The sequence below is a fragment of the Perognathus longimembris genome, chromosome 9 (assembly GCF_023159225.1).
Source record: "Perognathus longimembris pacificus isolate PPM17 chromosome 9, ASM2315922v1, whole genome shotgun sequence".
In the NCBI taxonomy this organism is placed as follows: domain Eukaryota; kingdom Metazoa; phylum Chordata; class Mammalia; order Rodentia; family Heteromyidae; genus Perognathus; species Perognathus longimembris.
In genome coordinates, this window is record NC_063169.1 from 62,998,418 (window position 1) to 63,021,299 (window position 22,882).

General features: G+C 49.6%; 1 protein-coding gene across 2 annotated transcripts in view; it reads left to right on the forward strand.

Annotated features, from left to right (window-relative positions):
- Nucleotides 1–22,882, forward strand: part of Plekhg1 (pleckstrin homology and RhoGEF domain containing G1) — a 174,805-nt gene that overhangs the window by 147,823 nt on the left and 4,100 nt on the right. For both annotated transcript variants that reach the window (XM_048354285.1, XM_048354284.1), the window contains 8 exons: nucleotides 2,358–2,540; nucleotides 2,646–2,741; nucleotides 2,862–2,948; nucleotides 7,177–7,210; nucleotides 7,935–8,030; nucleotides 9,566–9,604; nucleotides 11,250–11,272; nucleotides 14,537–16,148. In XM_048354285.1, coding sequence (XP_048210242.1) covers nucleotides 2,358–2,540; nucleotides 2,646–2,741; nucleotides 2,862–2,948; nucleotides 7,177–7,210; nucleotides 7,935–8,030; nucleotides 9,566–9,604; nucleotides 11,250–11,272; nucleotides 14,537–16,148 — 2,170 coding nt within the window. The remainder of the gene's footprint in view (nucleotides 1–2,357; nucleotides 2,541–2,645; nucleotides 2,742–2,861; nucleotides 2,949–7,176; nucleotides 7,211–7,934; nucleotides 8,031–9,565; nucleotides 9,605–11,249; nucleotides 11,273–14,536; nucleotides 16,149–22,882) is intronic.

Sequence of the window (22,882 nt, forward strand, 5' to 3'; positions counted from 1 at the left end):
CGCTCGGCACCGCGGAGCTGCACGGAGCTGACGCGGGCACGCGTCGCGTCGGGCTCCCGCGGGTTCTCCCCGAGGAAGGCTGGACGGCCGACCCCAGTCCCGGCGGCAGTGGCTGTTTAAGGCAGAGCTGGGTGGCCACTCGGTCCTTTGGTTTCGGTGGACGGCTTCAGGGTGGCTCAGCGATTCCCTCACCTCTGAACCGGACCTCCCTTCCTGCCCAGGCATGCTCTGAATCTCCATCTACCTATTTTAGGTAGGAGGACAGGCACGTGCCCCTTACGTGCAGCCCCGTTACATGTAGACAGGGTCTCGTGGACATGTCTGCGTGGGTGGGGCTGGCCTAGAACCGTGATCCTTCGAATCTCAGCCTTCATCAAGCTAGAATGACAGGCAGGAGCAAACCAGCACATGCCTCATCTTGTAAGTGTGTGTGTGTGTGTGTGTGTGTGTGTGTGTATACATACCAATACTGGGGCTTGAACGCAGAGCCTGGGTACACTTAAGGCTGCCACTCTCCCACATGAGCCACAGATATTTGGTGGTAATTGGAGGTAAGAATCTCGTGGACTTTCCTGCCTTGACTGGCTTTGAACCATGATCCTCATTTCTTAGGCTCCCGCGTAGCTATAATTACAGGGATGAGCTCCTGGTACCCAGCTCACAGTACTGTAACTTTTAAGCTAATCCTTTACTTATAGCCCTTTTGATTTATCCAAGTTAAAATTCTGAATCTCCCACAAGGCCTGATCTTCTATGTTTTGTTTTATTTGTTTTTTTTTTGTGTTTGTTTGTTTTTTTGCCAGTCCTGAGGCTTGGACTCAGGGCCTGAGCATTGTCCCTGGCTTCCTTTTGCTCAAGGCTAGCACTCTGCCACTTGAACCACAGCGCCACTTCTGGCCGTTTTCTGTATATGTGGTGCTGGGGAATTGAACCCAGGGCCTCATGTATACGAGGCAAGCACTCTTGCCACTAGGCCATATCCCCAGCCCTTGGTTTTGTTTTTGTTGCCAGTCCTGGGGCGTGGACTCAGGGCCTGAGCACTGTCCCTGGCTTCTTTTTGCTCAAGGCTAGCACTCTACCACTTGAGCCACAGCTCCACTTCCAGCTTTTTTCTATATATGTGGTGCTGAGGAATCGAACCCAGGGCTTCATGTATATGATGAGACGAGCACTTTACCACTAGGCCACATTCCCAGCCCCCGGGCCCAATCTTCTATGAAGACAGATTGCAATTCTTTTCTCAGCTATGTTTTTATTATCTTTAAGTAGTTGCACAAAGGGGTCTTAGCCCTGTAACGCCCCTATTCTTCTCTCACGAGTTCACAGTGCAAGTGCTGGCGGAGCAGGGGCTCTGTGAGGGCGTGGAGGCTAAGCCAGACCGAGGTGGCTTCACCTGAGAGGCAGTTCTCATGCAGGCCATCGGTTTCCTCCTGTGCCAGACAGTTAGATGAGAGCATTGCGAAGGTCCCATCAGCACAGTCACGACCGGCCCCAAGTCCCCGGAAACTTTGAATTGATGCTAGGCCAGTTACCTGAAAAGCTTTACAAATGAAAATAAAAATAAAAGCGCCATCGAAAAGCTAAACAAAGGAACCACACGGGGCCAGGCGTTAGCTCCAAGAGGCGACAGAAAGGCCCAGAGTAACTCCAGGCTAGGCAGAGCCCCTCCGCTCACGTACACACGCATGAGTTTTCGTTTCCTCATCTTTCAAACACCAGTCTGTGTGTGTGGCACTGTGCACAACAGCTGGGATCAGCTGAGGTCCCCAGGCCCAGAGGAATGGGTCGAGAAAATATGGCCCACGTTTGGTGTGGCTCAGAGTGGTAGAGCGCCACTGGAGTGACAAAGCTAAGTAAGTGCTTAGCTCTGTGGGCTGGGAATGTGGCTTAGCGGTGGAGTGCTTGCCTAGCATGCATAAAGCCCTGGGTTCGATTCCTCAGCACCACATACACAGAAAAGGCCAGAAGTGGCACTGTGGTTCGAGTAGTAGAATACCAGCCTTGAGCAAAAAGAAGCCCAGGGATAGCGCCCAGGCCCTGAATTCAAGCGCCGGGACTGGCCAAAAAAAAGAAAGAAAAGTGCGAGGCCCTGAGATCAAGGTACACACACAATTTTAGGAAGCCACACGGAAGGCTTTTATCTAGAAAAGGAAGGGGAGGTTGGGAGAAGGCCGCATCCTGGTGGCCCTGGGATTTTCAAGGACTGCAAATCCGTACTTAGCAACTCCACCCCAGCACAATCGGCGCCCGATGACCCGAGGGCCACCACCCATACGTCCTGAAGTATCCTTGAGGCTCATGACAGACCCTCGCGCTCGGCCTCCTGCCTCGTCCCGACACGCCGTGGTCTCTTGCAGGAGATCCAGAGCTTGCTCACCAACTGGAAGGGCCCAGACCTGACCAGCTACGGCGAGCTGGTGCTTGAGGGGACCTTCCGCATCCAGAGGGCCAAGAACGAGAGGACGCTGTTCCTCCTGGACAAGCTGCTGCTCATCACCAAGAAGAGAGACGACATGTTCGCCTACAAAGCTCACATCCTGGTAGGTGTGGACACAGGTGTAGGGCCACGGTAGGCGGGGGGAGGGGGGTGCTCTTTCCTTGCTCTCCAGAGCAGCTGGTTCACCCCTCTTCCATCTGCCTGGCAGTGCGGGAACCTCATGCTGGTGGAAGTCATACCCAAGGAGCCCCTCAGCTTCACCGTGTTCCACTACAAGAACCCCAAGCTCCAGCACACCGTTCAGGTACCAGCAGGGCCCTGACCTCTTCTCTTGGGGGTGCCGGGGGGGGGGGGGACTCAGAGGGCGCGTCTTACCTGAGGGTTTCACTCATCTGATGCCTTCCTGTTCACATCGGCCCCACAGGCGAAATCCCAGCAAGATAAGCGCCTCTGGGTCCTGCACCTGAAGAGACTCATCCTAGAGAACCACGCTGCGAAGATTCCAGCCAAGGTGAGACCAGCCATGGGGGGGTCAGCCGACAGCAATGCGGGAAAAGGTGCAAGTCCAAGCCAGGCAGCCCGACCCAACCTCCAGCGAGCCTTTCAGGCGGGGAACCGACAGCGCATGCCTGAAATCCTAGCTACTCCAGAGGTTGAGGGCTGAGGAGCACGCACAGTTTGAAGCCAGTCTGGACCGGAAAGTCTGTAAGACTCTCATTTCCAGCTAATCACAGGAAAAACAAAAACAGAAGTGGCACGATGGCTCAAGGGGTAGAGTGCTAGCTTTATGCAAAAAGGAGCTCAGCTCAGGGGCAGCACCAAGGCCCAGAGTTTGAGCTCCAGGATCAACAAGGAAAAAAAAAAAAAGAGTATTTCAGAGCGTGGAATACAATGATCCACGGTACCCTCCATCTGCCTTTTCAAAAAATCTATTCACACGTGAGATCAGCGCTGCTTAGAGGTGGTGCTGCTGTACGTATCGGAGATTACAGGACAAAGACCTAAGGGAAAGACTGAGGAGCCTCCCAGAGAGCAAAGAGAACATCGAGTCTGAGCTACTCAGGAGGCTGAGATCTGAGTCTCGCCATGCGAAGCCAGTCTCCGCAGGGAGCTCCCTGAACGCTTAGGTCCATGTAGCCAGCAGAAAGCTAGAAGTGAAAGGAGAGCTCAAGTGACAGAATGCTTATGCTAAGGAAGAGCACCTAAATTCAAGCCCCAGTAATCGCACAATGAATGAATGAATGAATGTAGAAATCCCGAGAGAGCTCTCAGAACCTGTCATCCGGGTCACCGCGCAGGTGCTATAGGCACTGGGGGTCGGTGTGGGAGTTGTGTGGGCTGGAGGCCCAGGCCTGGCCACAAAGGCATTTCCAGCCAACCGAGCTAGCTGGCTGTGTCTCCCCTGAACGGTGTGCTCCTTGTGGGGTGGTGGCAGCCCTGCGGCGGTGTCACACAAAAACCCGTGAGTGACAGATCCACCAGCCTCTGGGTAGGAGGGCGGGGTCTCGGGGAGGCTGGGCCCGTGGGAGGGGCCGACCAGCCCCTGCCGATAAGACTAGAGGCCCACTGACCTTGGCTGGGAGTGGGGATAAGACTGTGCTCGCCTTGAATGCATGAAGCCCTGGGTTCGATTCCTCAGTACCCCATAAACAGAAAAAAGCCCAAAGTGGAGCTATGGCTCAAGTGGCAGAGTGCTAGCCTTGAGCAAAAAAAAAAAAAAGAAGCTCAGGGACAGTGCCCAGGCCCTGAGTTCAAGCCCCGGGACTGGCAATAAAAAAGAAAAGAAAAAGACCCGCCACCAAGCAGAGGGAACAGATTCAGGATGAATCAGGAGCCGCAGCGTGACACAGTGCCGGGAGTTCCCAGACCTGCTGCCAAGAGGAGAACCGGTTGGGTGGGATGCTTGGAGCTGGCAGGTGGGGTGCAGGTGGAAATTCAGGTTCTGGGAGCACAGGAGCCTGCCGGAGAGCCCGTGATAGCAGGATGGAGAGAAGGACCCCTGGGAATTGCAAGGAGTGCTAGAGGGGGGGAGGGGAGGAATGTGGGGGAGGGACCGCTGGAGTGAGAGGCGGGGGAGGGAGAAAGGCAGTGCTAACAAAGGGAGAGACTTCTCACAAAGAGGGAGGGAGAAAGGGTTTTGCCAAGATCAATGAGAGAGAGAGAGAGATTTTCAGGGGAAAACTGGGAGATTGCAAAGGAAGGGGGTGACATTGCCCCAAAAAAAGAAATGTAGCCATTACCAACATAAATGGTAATTCTTCTATATATTACCTTTATAACCATAACATTTTTAAATGTTACTATGAACATGTTTTTATTAAAAAACACTCAGGAAAAGATTCAAAGGGAAATACAGATTATACATTTGGCAACTCAGAAGGAGAGGGGTCACAGGAGAAGGAAGAGCGAAAGGGAAAGGAGATGGGTATGGACGTTTGTTTGTTTTTTTCCTTTCCACGAAGTTCAGCAGAGTAAAGAGACAGGGCTGAGCCCTGGCGCTCACGCCTGTAGTCCTAGCTATTCCAGAGGCTGAGATCTGAAGATCTTGGCTTGAAGCCAGCCCCAGCCAGAAAGCCAATGAGAACCCCACTCCCACCCCTTATCCAATTAGCCGGTAAAAAGCCAGACGTGGTAGAGCACCAGCCTTGAGCAAAAAAGCTCAGGGACCAGCACCCAAGCCTTGAGTTCAAGCACCAACTGACACGAAGGGAAAGGTGGTAGTTAGAGGAGAGACCAGAGTGAAGCAAACTTCCCGCGTTCTGGGAAAGGATGGGAAACCCCTGAGCTAGAAAGATCCGGAAGGGCAGGGGAAGGTGGAGGAAGCCTTGAGGAAAGACCAGGATTGAGGTCACTTGTGGGAAATGACATCATTCGGAGTGAAGCTGAGATGGGACTGGAGCCCCAGGGAAAGAGGCGAGGCGAGGCTCGGTGCCGGAGAACATGGACTCACCACCAGAGATGAGTCAAGCCCTTCCTCCAAGGCACCCCAAAACCCAGCCGCAGCTGCCACCACGAACGGGTGCCGTGAAGCCACTGCCCACCCTGTTCAGCAACATGGCGGAGTGGGAGGAAGGAGGGTTCCCAGGCCCGGGGGGGGGGGGGGCACGAGCACAAGCCCCCAGCAGGGGAGCTGAGAGGACAGGAGCCCAATGGGGCAAGCGTGCCTGCGTGGAGGGCCGCGGGGCTGGAAGAGCCCAGGATCCAATCGTGAAGTAACCGGACGCCCACGACTCCTAACTCCAATCCCCCCTCATCAAGAGGCTAAGCTCCTGAGGAACACTGTTCAAAGCCAGCCTCAGCAGAAAAGCCCTCGTGAGTCCATCTCCAACATCACAAGCAAAAGGCTAGGCTCTGGGCGTGGCGCTGTGGTTTTATACTCAGGCAGTGAATGTGCAAAGGCGCGTGCTTGCCCTCAGTGTGAGTCTCGCACGTTCAGAGTTGTGGGGGAAGCAAGGGCACTCTGCGGGGGGGGGGGGGGGGGGGCTCCTGGTTAGTCACGGGATTGCCAGGCTGAGACCTTGGAAACCCTCTGAGCCATGGCACCAGGGCTCTGCTAAGCCTCCACCTACTGGGAAGCCAAACCTGAAAGGCAACAATGGTGCAAACAAAAGGTGACCATGCGCTGGGTGGGGCTGGTGGCTCACGTCTGTAATTCTAGCCACTCGGGAGGCTGAGATGGGAGATCGTGGCCAGAAGCCAGGCTGGGCAGAAAAGTCCTTGAGATTCCTATCGCCAATTCACCACCGGAGAAAGCTAAGAGCTGGAAACAGGGGTGTAGCAGAAATGGTAGTGTGCCAGCCTTGAGCAGAAAAGCTACGCAAGATGGTGAGGCTTTGAGTTCTGAGTTCAAGCCCCAGTACTGTCACACACACACACACACACACACACACACACACACACACACACACAGAGAGAGGGAAAAAAGAGAAAGGAGGCTAGCCCACATACATGTCCTTTGCCTTGCTGCTAGTATGCGAATTGTTCATGGTTTTCGGTTTCCGTGTCAAGCAGTTCACGGAGCTCTGCAGACATCGTGACACATTTCACCCAGGTTGCTGGCACATGCAGAGCCGAAAAGCTACAGTTTATTGGGCACACTGGGCTAAGTATTGAATACTCACATCTCGCCCTCAACAAAACACCTTTATGAGACAGATCTTGCTCTTCCAGTTTCAGAGAGATGCAAACAGGTTCACAAATGCTGAATACACTGCCCAAGCCTTGCAACTAGCTCCTGACCAGATGCAGATGCAAACCCATTTGTATTTTTGTCTTCAGAGTTACTACCTGTGATGAGAACATAGTTATTTCATATAGTTTATCTGCTATAAGGTTATAATAATTTCCTATTTTACTTAAACAGGATTAAGTTGATGGTGTTGCATCTTTCGTTAAAACTATTTGTAATCATTTTCTTATATTATTTAAAGTATATTTTTATGAAATCAAAGGAATGCATAGTGGGACCCTTTAAAGTTTGTTTGTTTTTTTTAATGTATCACTGGTCTTATAATGTCAAAACAGACTGTTGGAAATTGATTTAGGACTCTTCAGCCTCCTCTCCTGGCTTTAGTTCCAAGATAGGCCCTGGATAGTCCTTGGCTGACACCTAGTGGATATTATGGGAATCACATGTTTTTAATCAATTAAAAAATTCATTTATTCCAATTGGATAAGATCTGTTTTAGGACTGGTAGCTTAAAAAGAACATTGTAATTACAGCTTCATTTTCTTTTCAGGCCAAGCAAGCAATCCTTGAGATGGATTCCATCCGTAAGTACTCTTTCCTTGACATGAATAAAGTTATGAAAAAAATTACTTAACATGAATAAACCATTATCACTTGTATCTACCACAGTTTCTATCAGTTATAAGAAAATAGAAGCTATCAACCTATGACTTTGTTGTTGTTTTGTGTCAATATTGGGGCTGGAAGTCAGGGCCAGGATACTGTCCCTTACCTTCTTCTTCTCAATGCTGATGTTCTACCCCTTGAGCTACAGCTCCACTTCTGGCTTTTTGCTGGTTAATTGGAGAACCAATTTGCACAGACTTTCCTGTCTGGGCTGGCTTGAAACCCCGATCCTCAGATCTCAGCTTCCTAAGTAGCTAGGATTACAGGTATGAGCCACCATCACCTAGTTTACTGAGGGTTTTAACTAGAGCACACATTATAATCCATCCTCATGCACTGACTTTTTTCCCCATCCATTCTTCTGGTTTATCTGTGGGCCACTTAGTGATTGTAGAGGTGTTTGCATCAACAACTAATGTCAGATATGCATCCAGAGGCAACTCCTCCCTCTACCGCCTCTGCTATCAAGAATAAGCTCCGCCCATCCCAAATTCATACCCCTCTTCCTTCCATCCCCTGGTGGTTCTGGTTTTTCTGCTATAGCACAAAGTCCACCCCATGGTGATTTATTTCTGGGTTTATAAAAGCTGGCAGAAGATAAATCTTATCTCACACTCCTGTCCATGGTTGATTTCTTTCCAGACCACCCAGGATTCTGTTATAATCCTGAGGGAGACACGAAAGCATTTTGTGGCTCCAAAGAAGGAGCTGCACCATACCGGCTGAGAAGAAAATCTGGTAAGTAGGATGTTGTGATCAAAATGTGATGCTAAACAGGGACTGGATGCAAAATTCCCTTTCAGGTTGGCAGGAAGGAACGTTCCTCGCCAACTAGAAACTCTGACAACTCATTTTTGATTGGGACAGCACCTCTGTGTGCGTGCAGTTTCTTAAACCTTCTTTGCTATTGCTAATGAAAACTGTATCGTGCACAGGACACATGCCAAAGATTGTTCAGGCCTGACATTCATTGGCTAAGCCAGCATGCAGGAAGAAAGTCTTCTCCCAGCTCGCTCCCAGGGCTTGGTTTTATTTTGAGTCAATACTTAGGAAGCGCCAAGCACCAGTGGCTCATACCAATAATCCTAGCTACTCAAAAGACTGAGGTCTGAGGATCAAAGTCCAAATCCAACTCAAACTCTGCGAGACGCTTATCTCCATTTAACCAGCAAAAAGCCGGAAATGGCGCTGGGAATGTGGCCTCGTGGTAGAGCGCTTGCCTCGTATACATGAAGCCCTGGGTTCGATTCCTCAGCACCACATATATAGAAAAAGCCAGAAGTGGTGCCCTTGCTGAGGACTGCGGGTTTGAGGCTACAAAGCTCATCTGATTCCACTAGCACGGAGCTCATGGAGGGAGAGATGACTTGGGGGTTCGCTGGAGCCTGTCTGATGGGGTGTGGCGGAGGCGCCACGCGAGGAAGAGTGGAGAGATCGCAGAGACTCCGGGAGAGACAGAGACGGGGAGAGAAACGACACTTGTAACGGGAAGGAGTCGACCTCCCGGGGAAGGGTCAGCACCCTTGGTAGAATGGGAGCTAGAGGCTGGAATTCTCGTGCCGGAGAAGGGAGCTGGCATCCGCGCGGCCTGGTGGCACCTAGGTAAAGCTGGAAGCGGTGCAGAGTCTCCACACAGACGGGTTCAAGGACTGGTGGGGCCTGGAGATCACATGGAGGGTGTGCATTTGCAAGTCCCAGGAAGGGCAGGGAATGGTGAGAATATTCACCTATAGAGAAGGAACTCAGGGGCCGGAAGTGAGCGGCGGGAAGCAGGAAGACAGCTGCCATGCTGGGCTGGGAGAGAGATGAGGAAGGATTGGAGAGAGGGGAATGATGCAGCTGCCATTATCAGGAGCCCCCGAGACGGTGATGGATAAAACCAGGGAACATCCTGATCCCTAACTTGGGTGGGAGAGGCCAGCGGTATTATGCACAGAGAAGGGGCAGGTTGAGCTGGGGGTGGCTGGGATTGGGGTACCTGGGTCTCTAAGTGGAAGGCTGGCACCGGCTCTCTCTGGTGTCGTTAAAGCGAAGGAAGTTGCCCTGCTCATCACTGGATTGGTAAAATCTCATTTTGCCTTTCGATTGTGTGACTCCTGCTTCGTTAACGTTTTCCCTTCCATGTTGACAGTGAATTTCTTGTTCCTAAATATCTCTGAGTAAATTAGTGACTTAGGTAAAGTGATAGGCTAATCTGTCACTAAGCTACTAATTTATTTGTAACAAAATAAAATGTCACTTTGGTTCGCAAACGAGACTTTGTTTATTCCCAGAACCTTCCTCAAGATCACATAAAGTTCTGAAGAGCAGTGGTGAGTATATTTGCGTTTCTCATTCTGTTTCAGTCTAAGTCAAGCCAGACACTGAAAACAAAGAGCAGATGAGTTACAGGCTGACAGGGCCGATGGTGGGGTCAGAAATGTGAAATTCTATCAACAAAAGTGTCCCATTATAAAATACATAGTCAGATGACATACATTATTTGCAGCCTATCTGATGGGCACGAATGCAGTTCCTCTCTCTATTATATAAAGAAGTCCCGTGCAACAAAATAGAAAAGGAAAATACATATGCATACACCTATGGCACTTTCACAAAAGAAACACAAACTACATGGAATATTAGAATATTTCCCCTTGTTTGGAATCTGAAACTCCATTCATTTAAATGAGGTGAGTGGAAGGGGAGGAGCTGCAAACTCGGCCAAAACAAGAGCTGAAAAACTACTGGTGGGAAGGTACATTTTTGCACCCCTTATAGAAAAAATATGCAAGTATCTATTTAAATGCAAATGGTTATTTGCCCTTGACCCAACAATTTCACTATAGGCCTAAATAACCCAAGCACACGTGAGTACACACAGGTTCTTTGAAGCCTTTATCGTTGAGTAGTACACAAAACATCCAAGTAGCAGGACAGTGGCCAAATAAATGATGGTGTATCCATACATATAATGGAATACACCACTGCTGTCAAGAAGCATGAAGTCAGTATGTACGAGCAAGAGTGTCCATGTATTCCACAGACGATGAGAGACTACATGTTGCATCTTTGCTTTTAAAACCCGCAACAGCAACGGATGCCCTTTGAGGGGTGGAGTTGGGTGGGGGGCCGGAGGACCTGGAATGGCGAGCATCAGGAAGAACGTGTGGCGTTTGCGGCTTGTAAAGATGAGATGCCCGTCATTGCCTCTGTGTTGGGGACTGTGTCAGTTCACCTCAGCGCAGGGCCAAGGAGACTGAGGAGAAAGGTTGCAACTTTCTTTTAAAACTAGTTCAGTGATTGGGTTGCTGGTGACTCACGCCTGAAAGCCTAACCACTCAGGAGGCTGAGATCCGACCATCGCAGTTCAAAGCCAGCCCGGGCAAACAAATCTGCAAGACTCTTTATCTCCAAGGAACCAGCACAAAGCTGGAAGAGGGCCTGTGGCTCAAGTGGTAAAGCACCCTCCTTGAATGGACAAGCCAAGAGAGACCAAGTGGGAGGGTGAGGTGCAAAGATCAAGTCCAAGTCCTAGCACACACACGCACACACACATACACACGCACACGCGCACACATGCACAATTAAAATGTCTGAAAAGCAGCAGAAGCACTCCCCTGCCTTGTGATATTCATGGTGAAAGGCATGAGCATTTTTTTCCAGGTTGTACATGTTTTTGTTAGGAAGCATGTGTCTAGAGTAAAGGATATTCAACTGGGACAATGGAGTGATGTTTTTGAAAATTATGTCCCAAAGGCTGAGAATCATTGTAAGTCCTATAAAAACCCATCCTTACAAAACCATTTGGTGTAAACCAACTGCACAACTCTTGGTGGGAGGGGGGAAGTGGGAGGAAAATGAGGGAGGAGGTAACAAGTAGAACAAGAAATGTACTCACTGCCTTTCATATGAATCTGTAGCATACTTTGACAATAAAGAAAAATAAATAAATAAAACCCATCTTTTCTTTTTCAGGAACAGCACAAGACATCCAGAAGGTAAGCCCTCTCATCTCCTTTCCTTTTTTTTTTTTTTTTATTTTGTCAGACATGGGGCTTGAACTCAGGATCTGGGTGCTGTCCTTGAGCTCCTTTGCTCAAGGCTAGAGCTCTATCAGTTTGAACCACAGCTCCACTTCCAGTTTTCTGGTGTTTAATTGGAGAAAAGAGTCTCATGAACTTTGCTGCCTGGGCTGGATTTGAACCATGATCCTCAGATCTCAGACTCTTTAGTAGCTACGAATACAGGTGTGAGCCATTTGTCTTCACTCTGTCCTTAGACATGGTATGTAGCACATCCCTGCTTGGACATCCAGGGGAAATAATTGCTTTACATTGTAAAAGTCTTATGTCTTACATTTTTTATTCATCTTCACGGTGTCACTATTGACATTTGATTAGAAGAGGAAGCATCCTGGGGCTGGGGATATAGCCTAGTGGCAAGAGTGCCTGCCTCGGATACACGAGGCCCTAGGTTCGATTCCCCAGCACCACATATACAGAAAACGGCCAGAAGCGGCGCTGTGGCTCAAGTGGCAGAGTGCTAGCCTTGAGCGGGAAGAAGCCAGGGACAGTGCTCAGGCCCTGAGTCCAAGGCCCAGGACTGGCCAAAAAAAAAAAAAAAGAAGAGGAAGCATCCTTATCAACTCCCCCCTCCCTGTCCCCTTCATCTCTTGGACTTAAAGCAACTGTCTGATCATCCCTTGACCTACATTTTTACCCACAGTGCTCTAACTTCAGCTCAGCTGGGGAAGTTAATACCAGCTGAGAAGCGGTGTGATCTGTCTCCAGTTGCCATCTGTCTTGCTTCCAAGTATAGCTCCGTTCTCAAAGCCATCGCCACCAGTCACAAGGAAGAGGTTCCTCTTCTTAGCATTGACTCTAACCAGGCATGGCAGGGCAGTCCTGGAGTCCCAGCTGCTCGAGAACCTGAGGCAGAAAGGCCACTTGAGTCCAGAGTTCAAGACCAGCCTCAACAGTAGAGCAAAATATTAACTCAAAAGAATAGCATCAACATGATGCTGATAATGATAGTAATAATCAAAAGCCAAGCACAGCACCCCACCCCTGTAATCTGAAGATCAGGAAGAGTTCAGTTAAAGACGCCAGCTCTGGCAAAAAAAAAAAAAAAAAAAGGAGGGTGGAGGGAGGGGTTCACAAGATTCAGCCAACCAACAAAAAGCTAGGTGTGGTGAATGTACCTTGTATCCCAGCTACACAGAAGACATAAATAGGAGGATCACTATCCAGATGTCTTGAAGCAAAAAAGCAAAACCCTATTCAAGAAGTAACAAAAACAAGAAAAGGAGGGGCATTGGAGATTTGGCTCGAGATAGAGCATTTGCCAGAAAAGTACAAGGCCATGAGTTCAAACCTCATATTGCCAAAATAAATAAGTGAAAAAACAACAATAAGAAAAAATTACAACTAATAATGTGGTTCTGCTGGTATAAGAAATATATTTGGGGGCTAGTAATATGGCCTAGTGGTAAAGTGCTTGCCTCATATACATGAAGCCCTGGGTTTGGTTCCTCAGCACCCCATAAACAGAAAAAGCCAGAAGTGGCACTGTGGCTCAAGTGGTAGAGTGCTAGCCTTAAGCAAAAGAAGCTCAGGGACAGTGCTCAGGCTTTGAGTTCAAGCCCCAGGACTGGCAAAAAAAAAAAAAAAAAGAAAGAAAGAAAGAATGGTATTTGGCTGAGAATGTGGCTCAGTGGTAGAGTGCTTGCCTAGCATGCATGAAGCCCTGGGTTCAATTCCTCAGCACCACATATATAGAAAAAGCTGGAGGTGGTACTGTGGCTCAAGTGGTAGTTCTAGCCTTGAGCAAAAGAAGCTCAGGGACCGTGCCAAGGCCCTGAGTTCAAGCCCCAGGACTGGCAGGAAAGAAAGAAAGAGAAAGGAAGGAAGGAAGGAAGGAAGGAAGGAAGGAAGGAAGGAAGGAAGGAAGGAAGGAAGGAAGGAAGGAAGGAAGGAAGGAAGGAGAAAGAAAGAAAGAAAGAAAAAGAAAAGAAAGATGAAGGTATTTGATAAAATTGAAACTTCTTTATATCCGGTTATGGTTTTTCTTCTGATGAAAGGTGAAGACCGAGGGCGGAGGAGACAGCACTGGACAGAGCTGTCACTCAGTGGTAGAACACTTACCTACCGTGCCAAGGTCATGGGTTCAATGACTAGTGCTGGAAAAGAACAAGAGTGTTATGCTAGAAGTTGTATATCAGATGAATTGCCTGTGAAGAGGATGAAGCCTGAGCTACATCAGGAAAGGGTCCAAGGGCTGAGGATAAATCGCTTAGTGGCAGAATACTCGCCTGCCATGCACAGGGCCTTAGGTTCAACCCTTTCCTCCAAATAGAAGGGCCCAAGTTATTAACCCCTGTTTTCTCCAGGTACTGGTGGCGCACACCTGTTTATCCTAACACTTGTCATCCTAGCTACCCAGGAGGCGGAGATCCAAGGATGACAGTTATGAAACTAGGCTGGGTAAAAACGTTCATGAGACTCTTATCTCCACTTAACCAGCAAAATGCCACAAGTGGAGGTAGGGCGTAAGTGACATGAGTGCCAGCCTTGAGCAAAAATGCCAAGCCCTAAGCACTAGTATTGATATACACATAACAAAGAGAGAAAAAGAACGAGAGAGAGAGAGAGAGAAAATCTTGAACAGAACCCAACTATCATGGCTGTGGCCCACTGTGTGCATTCATTTATACAACAAAAATACATTGCCAAGTATACATAGGACTGGCTTGGCTTTGCCAGAAAGTGTGTGTGTGTGTGTGTGTGTGTGTGTGTGTGTGTGTGGTTTTGCACTGCAGAAGATCAGGGCCTTGTGTGTGCTAGGTAATTGTTCTACCAGTGAGCCACACCCTGAATCCCAACTCTCCATACCTAGCTGGTCTCCTGTTCTGCAGCGAGGCCCTGGGGGCTGGATCTGAGCTGCAATCCTAGCCTTGGTACTGATTATCTAAGCGGGTTACTGACGGCATCCGTAGCCTAGACTCCCATCATCCCGTGATTACAAATTGCAACTACACGGTGATTAGAAATACCACGTTCAGAATGTCCACAGATTACCAATGAGAGTCGCTTGTAAATAAACATTAGCTCGGTCCTTTCCGTCCCCTTTTTCAACTGTCTCCAGTGTTTGTCAACTCTGTTAAAACCACCCGTGTCTCCCGGTCATTTTGGAGAAGGGTGCTATCAGGAGAGGAGACTCTTGCCCTGGCCGCTCGGGTCCCATGGCTGTCCTGTCGTCCACAGGTCTGCAGAGCGGAAGGCGCGGCGCCGCTGACGCCCGCAGGCCCGGCCCCGACCCCGAGGAGCAGCCAACCCGGCTCGGCCCTCGTCACCCTGCTCCGCGGGGGCGGCACCGTCAGGCACATCTGGACGGACCACCAGATCCGGCAGGCCTTGTTCCCCAGCCGCCGGCCGCCCCAGGACAACGAGGACGAGGACGATGACTACCAGATGTTCGTGCCGTCCTTCTCCTCCACCGACCTCCACTCGGCCAGGCTGGGGGAGGAGAGCACGGCCAGCCGCCCGTGCAGCTGGCATCTGGGGCAGATGGAGTACGCCGAGACCCCGGGCTCCGCTCACAGGGCCGTCCGGCGGGCCAGCAGTGCCGGGGAGAGCAACACGTGTCCCCCCGAGGTAAGAATTCGGGAGAGCGACAGCTGCCAGTGCGGCCCCCAGGGGGGCCTGCAGGATGGCCCTCGGCGCGCAGGACCGGAAGCGATGGGGACCCCCTTCGGGTCATCCATCGAGCTGACGATTGACGACATCGACCACGTCTATGACAACATCAGTTATGAAGACCTGAAGCTGATCGTGGCTCAGAGGGGAGAAGCCGAATGCACTCCCCCCAGACCGGCCAGGGACTCCCTGCGCCCTAAGAGCACCCCGGAGCTAACCTTCTCCAAGAAGCACGCCGACCACAGAACCCAGAGAGGAGGCGCCCCTCGGCAGCCCGCGCCGGAGGAGGAGAGGGAGGAGAACGTGTACGACACCATAGGCCTCCCGGCCCCCCCGGTGCAGGACCCCACGGGCAGCAGCCTCAAGAGACCCAAGAGGGGCTCGTTCCTGGGGCTGGAGGCGGACTTTGCCTGCTGTGACAGCCTGAGGCCCTTTGTCTCCCAGGATAGCCTCCAGTTCAGCGAGGATGGCGCCCCGTACCCTCAGGGGCCCCCCGAGGAGAGCCACTACTTGAGTTTCCTCTACAGCTCTCCTCCGTGCGACTTGTCCGCGGCCGATAAAGCTCTGTCCGACAAACTGTCGGAAGAAGTGGATGAAATCTGGAACGATCTGGAGAACTACATCAAGAAAAACGAGGACAAAGCGAGAGACCGGCTCCTCGCCGCGTTTCCCGTGAGCAAGGATGACGTGCAGGACAGCCCGCACGCGGAGAGCACCCCTAAACCGAGCAGAGAGACGGGGCGTCCGCCATCTGCCCTGTCCCTTCCCGAGAGCCAGGCCGCTCGGTCTCCTGGGAAGAGCAGGGCTGCCAGGAGTAGCCGGGCCGAGTGCTCCCTGCAGGAAGAGCACATCTGCGGAGAAGGCTCCTTGGCGAGCCTCAGTCGCCTGTCTCTGGCCAGCGACATGCCCCTGGTGGACAGCGCCTACGACCTGGCCAGCGGCAGCCTCCCCCACACAGACACGGACACCCCTGACCCTGGGGTGGATGCCACGGATAAGACCAAGAGCAGGGTCTTCCTGATGGCGAGACAGTACAGCCAGAAGATCAAGAAGGCCAATCAGCTTTTGAAAGTGAGGAATGCAGATGTGGAGCAGCCGCTGGCCGGCCAGCCTCACAAGCCCGTGCACAAAGACCTGGCCGCCATCTTGGAAGAGAAGAGGCAAGGAGGGCCCGCCATTGGTATGTCTGTGCACATTTTCTTCCTCTTGTCACTGGAGGGAAGGTTTCCTCCCATTCTGGCATTCAGGCACCCCAAGACCGTTGCTGCCCTCCCCTTCCTCTCCAATGAATTACACAAGTAGAGTGAGTCGGCCTTAGGAGGGGTTTCGTATTCACCTAACGTTGACACTAGAAATTCAGTAGTTTACCTAGCTGGGTGCTGGTGGCTCATGCCTATAATCCTAGCTACTCAAGGAGGCTGAGATCTGAGGACCATTGTTCAAAGCCAGGCGGGGCAGTTAAGTCTGTGAGACTCTTATCTTGAATTAGCAAGAAGCTGGACGTAGAGGTGTGGCTCCAATGGTAGAGCACCGTGAACAAAGGTAAGTGAGAGCATGAGGTCCTGAGTTCAAGACCTGCTACTGGCACCAAGAAGAGAGAGACACAGACAGACAGACAGACCTAGAATGTGAAAATAAAAGGGAATGTTACTTAGAGCTTTCCCTAAGTCACGGCAGTGTCTGGGAAGGAGAGACTTATAAGCTCTGAAGGGCGGGAAGTGGAATGGGGAGAGATGGTGTTGGTCTTCAAAGTGCGAGTGGAGGTACCAACTTCTGCTAAGACATGGAGGAGTGGTTTTTTGCACCTGTCTGGGTTGTCCCCATGACAACTTGGCTTTTCTATCACACAGTTTAGCTCCTCTTGGAGTTTGACAAATAGCTACTGTCATGCATTTAATAGTATTGCAGACTGGGAATGTGGCTTAGCGGTAGAGTGCTTGCCTAGCATGTATGAAGCCCTGGGTTCGATTCCTCAGCACCACATAAACAGAAAAAGCCAAAGTGGCGCTGTGGCTCCAGTGGTAGAGCACTAGCTTTGAGCAAAAGAAGCTCAGCGACAGTGCTCAGGCCCTGAGTTCAAGCCTCAGGATTGGCAAAAACAAAACAAAACAAAAAACAGTATTGCATTTGGGATTCTCATTTATGCTTTCTTCTGTCAGCTTTCCTTTGTGGGACATAACTAGGGTGGGTTCACGCTGGTAAGATCAGCATTCTAGGAGGAGATCCATGGGCTCTTCTTTTTAAGAACAGAATGTAAGATTGTCAAGAGAACAGCTGAAGTGTGAATGAAGCGTGTGATTGTTAAGAAAGGAAAGCCCAAGGGGAGGGTGGGGGGGCTGAGAGTTCTCATCTGAGGAGCTTTTCATCTCCACGCACAGATTTCTCGGGTCAGGCCTGGGAAGCTGCATTTTAAAACCTTTCATCATATTGAAAGAAATCCTACCCTTGACTTTCCACTTTAGTATGGAAAAAAAAGGAAGTCGATTTTCCAATTAAAAGTAAAAGTCAATGCCTATAAGTCATACCTATAATCCCAGCTGCTCAGGAGGCAGAGGCAGAAAGATCACAGCCTGACGCTGGCCTAAAGAAAAGTGAGAGACCCTATGTGAAATATTAAACGAAAGCAAAAAGGCCAGAAGGCACGGCTTAACCCGTAGAGCCCCTGCCTAGCAAACACAAGACCTTGAATACAAAGCGCAGTGGTGTCCAAAAAAGTCACAATGAGCCGGGCATGGTGTTGTTCCCCTGGGATCTCAACACTGGGGACGCTAAGACAGGAATATCAGGAGTTCCAACCCAGCCTGGGGTACAAGGGGAGACCATGTTTCAAAACAGAAAGAAGTAAGAGCCACATGGCTCCGTATTTAACACGACCATTAAAGTAGCTCATCATGAGAGAACACGTTTAGATGTGTCAGGGCCTTGCACTGGGCAAATGGAGGCCACTAAACTCCTTTCTTTGCAATTGACTTTATCTCCATGGAAATCAGAGGGGAGGATGTAGACTCTCTCAACTCTGAGTCACAAGTTACATGATAAGAATTTGAGAGGATTTGTAAGTTTGGAAGTATTTCAGAATTATCAAACGATTTAATCCTTATTAAAAAAAAATGCCCTACCAAATGGAGAAGTGAAAGCTTGGAATTGATGCCTGAAAGATTTTGTAGATGCTTTGAGTTGTTTTTAGTAAAATTAAGGTTAAGTGGTGTGTGGGGGGGTGTGTATGTGTGTGTGTGTGTGTGTGTGTGTGTGAGAGAGAGAGAGAGAGAGAGAGAGAGAGAGAGAGAGAGAGAGAGAGAGAGAGACTAGGTGGCATTAATTTTTTTCCTTACAATAATGTGCCGAAGATAATGTATGTCTCTTGCTAAGGCTGCTGGGCTGGTTTGTTAGTACCTAGAGAAAATGACCAGGCTCCAGCTCTAGGACTATTTGGGCCATGCATAGTGGTTTTAGAAATATGGTATAGGCTATTAATGGCAGCCACTGAGGGGACGCAGGCTGGTACTTCACAGAGTCAGTGGTACCTGGTAAGGAGCGGCTCATGCCCGCAGAACAGCACTGAAGCAGCAGTAATCTCATTTCCTGGGCCAGGTTATTTGTAGTACATGTCATCCATTTAAATGCAAAACACTCATTGAAACCTACCCTGAGCCCTGGTGGCTCACGCCTATAATCCTAACTATGCAGGAGGCTGAGATGTGAGGGTCCTGGTTCAAAGCCACCCTAGGTGGACATATATGAAAGACTCTTACTTCTGATTAACCAGCAAAAAGCTGTACATGGAGGTGTGTCTCAAATGATAGAGCACCAGCCTTGAGCGGAAAAAGCCCCATCCTATACCAGAGCGCATGCACGCACGTATACACACACACACACACACACACACACACACACACACACCAAAAAATAAAACAAACAAATAGAAAAACCCTCTAATTGATCCTTCAGCTAAATGATTAAGACTTACAGCTTTTGGCCAGGGGCCTGTAATCCTAGCTACTCAGAAGGCTGAGATCTCAGGATTGCAGTGCAAAGCCAGCCCAGGCAGGAAAGTCCATGAGACTCTTATCTCCAATTAACCACCCCCCCCAAAAAAAAAACAGGAAGTGTTGATGTGGCCCAAGTGGTAGAGCACTATCTTTGAGCTAAAGAGCTCAGAGACTGTGCCCAGGCCCAGAGTTCAAGCCCCACGACCGACCAAAAAAAAAAAAAAACCTTACAACTTTTTAAGCACCAAGTGTCTTTGGCTTTGGGTTTTCTTTGCTTCAGTTTTGCTCTTTTTGTTTCTCCTCCTGATGTCTTCTTGGGATCCCATGGGATCCTTTCTCAGCTTCGTTTCTGGGTCCTTCCTTGACGCGGCAGGCTGCTACCAATCCTCCCAACAAAGAGGAGATCTCTCCCAAGGCATCTTCTGAGAATGCAGCTTCCGGGGCCTCCTTCCCAGGCCCAGCCTGCCCTGGACCTGCTGGATTAGACCCACCTGGGTGACGGAGACCACTTCCTGTGCCGTTGACGTGATGACGCCTTTTTTCTTTCTTGTTTATCTGGGCGCAGGACGTGGTCGCCGCCTGGACCGATTCTCCAGACTTCTGCGCATGGGCCTTGCCACTTTGCCCGGAGCTTGCTCTCGGTGTTGTGCTCTATTCGCCTGCTGAAACTCTCCAGCATCTTTATTGAACTCTCTACCCAGGGTCTACCGGCCCCAGGTCAGATTTCTGCCTATAAATCCCCCAACCAGGTCTAGTTGCCCTATGTTCTGGAGCCTGGGTCTGCTGGCCCCCCTGTGCAGTCAGAATCCCCTCCTCAATGTCTTCAAGACCACGGAGGCCCCTGGGTTCCCATGTTTGAGGTGACACTCCACGTGGTAGAAAACACCCTACAGATTCAGGCGATGTTCCCAGTTAGGGTCGGCACCACTTTATACTTTGCCTACCCCCCCAGAAAACACTAAAAACATGGATTTTAATCCTCTGTCGTGGAAAGAGCATGTTTGATGATCTATCTCCCTTGGCAAAGAATATGTCACAATTTTCATCTGGAATCCTAAGGACTCCAACTTAAGAGCCTTCCAGAATGGGACATAAACCAAAGAGAGCCCTAACATTCTCGCATGGTGTGAGGATATGACCTACAAAGAATGCACGTACCAGAGCAAAGGACCCTGGGGAAACCCGACTCAGCTGACTACTGCTAGACCTTCCAGGCTGCCACATCCGACCCCGGCTGGTCGGTCCCTGCATGTCTAGCTAATGCGATGCATTGATTCAGTCTGTGCTCTCCAAGCTTCCCCAGGTCCCAGTGGCAACATACAAGTTATCACCTTCTTAGGTGGTCAAGTTGAGACACACACAAAAAAAATACTTAGCCAGGTATTGGTGGTCTGTAATCCTAGTTAGTCAGGAAGCTGAGATCTGAATATCGTAGTTTGAAGGCAGTCTGGGCAAACAAATCTGAGAGACTTGTATCTCTAATTAATCACTGAGAGAGAGAGAGAGAGAGACCGAGAGAGAGAGAGACCCAGAGAGAGAGAGAGAATATTCTTTAAAAAGCTTAAATTTGCCAGATACCAGTGGCTCATGCCTGTAATCCTAGCTACTCAGGAGGGTACGATTTGAGGACTGCAGTTCAAAGCCAGCCCAGGCAGAAAAGTCCTTGAGATTCTCATCTCCAATTAACCACCAGAAAACCAGAAGTAATGCTGTGTCTCAAAGGAGTAGAGTGCTAGCTTTGAGCACAAAAGCTCAGGGACAGTGCCCAGGCCCAGAGTGCAAGCCCGAGGATCAACACAAAACAAGCTAGGCTGGGGATATAGCCTAGTGGCAAGAGTGCCTGCCTCGGATACACGAGGCCCTAGGTTCGATTCCCCAGCACCACATATACAGAAAACGGCCAGAAGCGGCGCTGTGGCTCAAGTGGCAGAGTGCTAGCCTTGAGCGGGAAGAAGCCAGGGACAGTGCTCAGGCCCTGAGTCCAAGGCCCACGACTGGCCAAAAAAAAAAAAAAAAAAAAAAAAAACAAGCTCATTCTATTATCCTCTAGTGGGATTCTTATTTCTTCGCCATTGGTAAACTGTCAACTCTTTGTCATCCAGAGAGAAACAGTTACCCATCATGAGTTTTCTCTAGGCAGCGTGTTTAATCCAGGGTTATCTTCCCCTCCTTGCTGTGACCTAATTTCTAAGCTGTCTTTCCATTCTGTGGCTGGCCTCTGGAAAATCCATTGATTTAAAACCCTCTGGCTTAAATACAAGAAGGGACTAAGAAAGGTGGAAAGAGTCAACAAGTTATATGGGTAATACATTAGTTACTAATAGCAATATTTGTCTAGAAGTATGGTTTGTGTTTTTCAGAGAATTGAGCAAAGCATACATTATTCTCTATGAGATCACAGCTCATTGACTAGCTAGAATAATAAACTTGCCTCGGCAAATCAATGAGTGGCACAAGGTATATGTGCACGATGTGCATGCATAAGACTTTAACTCAGGAAAGGATTCAAGGGGGGAATCTCACAATGTGGGAACTTACTTATTTAAACAAAGGGAGAACCAATTCTGAGATACAGGTGGGAGAAATACTATGGATAGTACATACCTAGTTTCAAATCAGCTAGGCTGAAGACCAGAGCTGATCATTCTTATAAGACTTTCTGATTAACTGTTGATACTCGAATTGTTTTTGTTTGTTTGTTTGTTTGCCAGTCCTGAGGCTTGAACTCAGAGCCTGGGCCCTGTCCCAGAGCTTCATTTGCTCAAGGCTAGCACTCTGCCTCTTGAGCCACAGCGCCACTTCCAGCTTTTTCTGATTATGTGGTGCTGAAAAATCGAACCCAGGGCTTCATGCATGCTAGGGAAGCATTCTACCACTAAGCCACATTCCCAGCCCCTGGAATAGTTTTTTGTTTCACATTTGTAGCTAGTTCTGTGTTCCTCAAAATTGGAACCTTATGAAACCTCCAAGCCTTCCGAATTGAGCTTTGGGGGTCAGCTGCGGAGGGGTGGGGTTGGCAGTATACAGGAGGGCGGTTGGAACAGAACCAGCCAAATTCATCTGGGTTTTATAGTTCATGAAGATGGCTAACCCAGGACTCACGTCTTCTGTGAGGGTGCTTCTAAATCTTAATTGCTAATGAGGTTTTCTTTGTTGCTGTTATTGTTGTTTGTGCCAGTCCTGGGGCTTGAGCTCAGCGCCAAGGCACTGTCCCTGAGCTTTGGTGCTCAAGGCTAGTGCTCTACCACTTGAGCCACAGCTCCACTTATGTCTTTTTGGTGATTAATTAGAGATGAGTCTCATGGACTTTCCTGCTTGGGCTGGCTTTGAACTTTGATCCTCAGATGTCACTCAGCCTCCTGAGTAGCTGGGATAACAGATATAAGCCACCAGGACCCAGCTTGTTATTGAGTTTTTGCTATACCATTTGAGAAGGAATTTCTGAGGTCTGAAAGCCTGGCTCAGTGGGAGAATGAATGCCTGATTAATCAGTGTAAGGCCCTGCCCTGAGTTAAAATGCACTACGCCTTCTAGAAAGAGAGAGAGAGAGAGAGAGAGAGAGAGAGAGAGGAGATTTCTTTTTTGTCACTCATGAACTCTGGGCCTGGGTGCTATCCCTAAGCTCTTCAGCTCAAGGCTAGCTCTCTATCACTTTGAGCCACAGCACCACTTCCAGTTTTCTGGTGATTAATTGGAGTCCCACGGACCTTCCTGCCCAGGCTGGTTTGAACCGTGATCCTCAGATCTCAGCCTCTTGAGTAGCTAGGATTACAGGCGTGAGCCCACAGTGCCCAGCTTAGAGAGAACAGAGTTATGAAGTTCTTGTTACTAGAAATTTCTAAACAAGTGTCCTTTGTTCTGAGGAGCTAGAATTGAAACGCAAAGGATCTAAGTATAATGAGACATTGCAATTGCCTTCCATGCA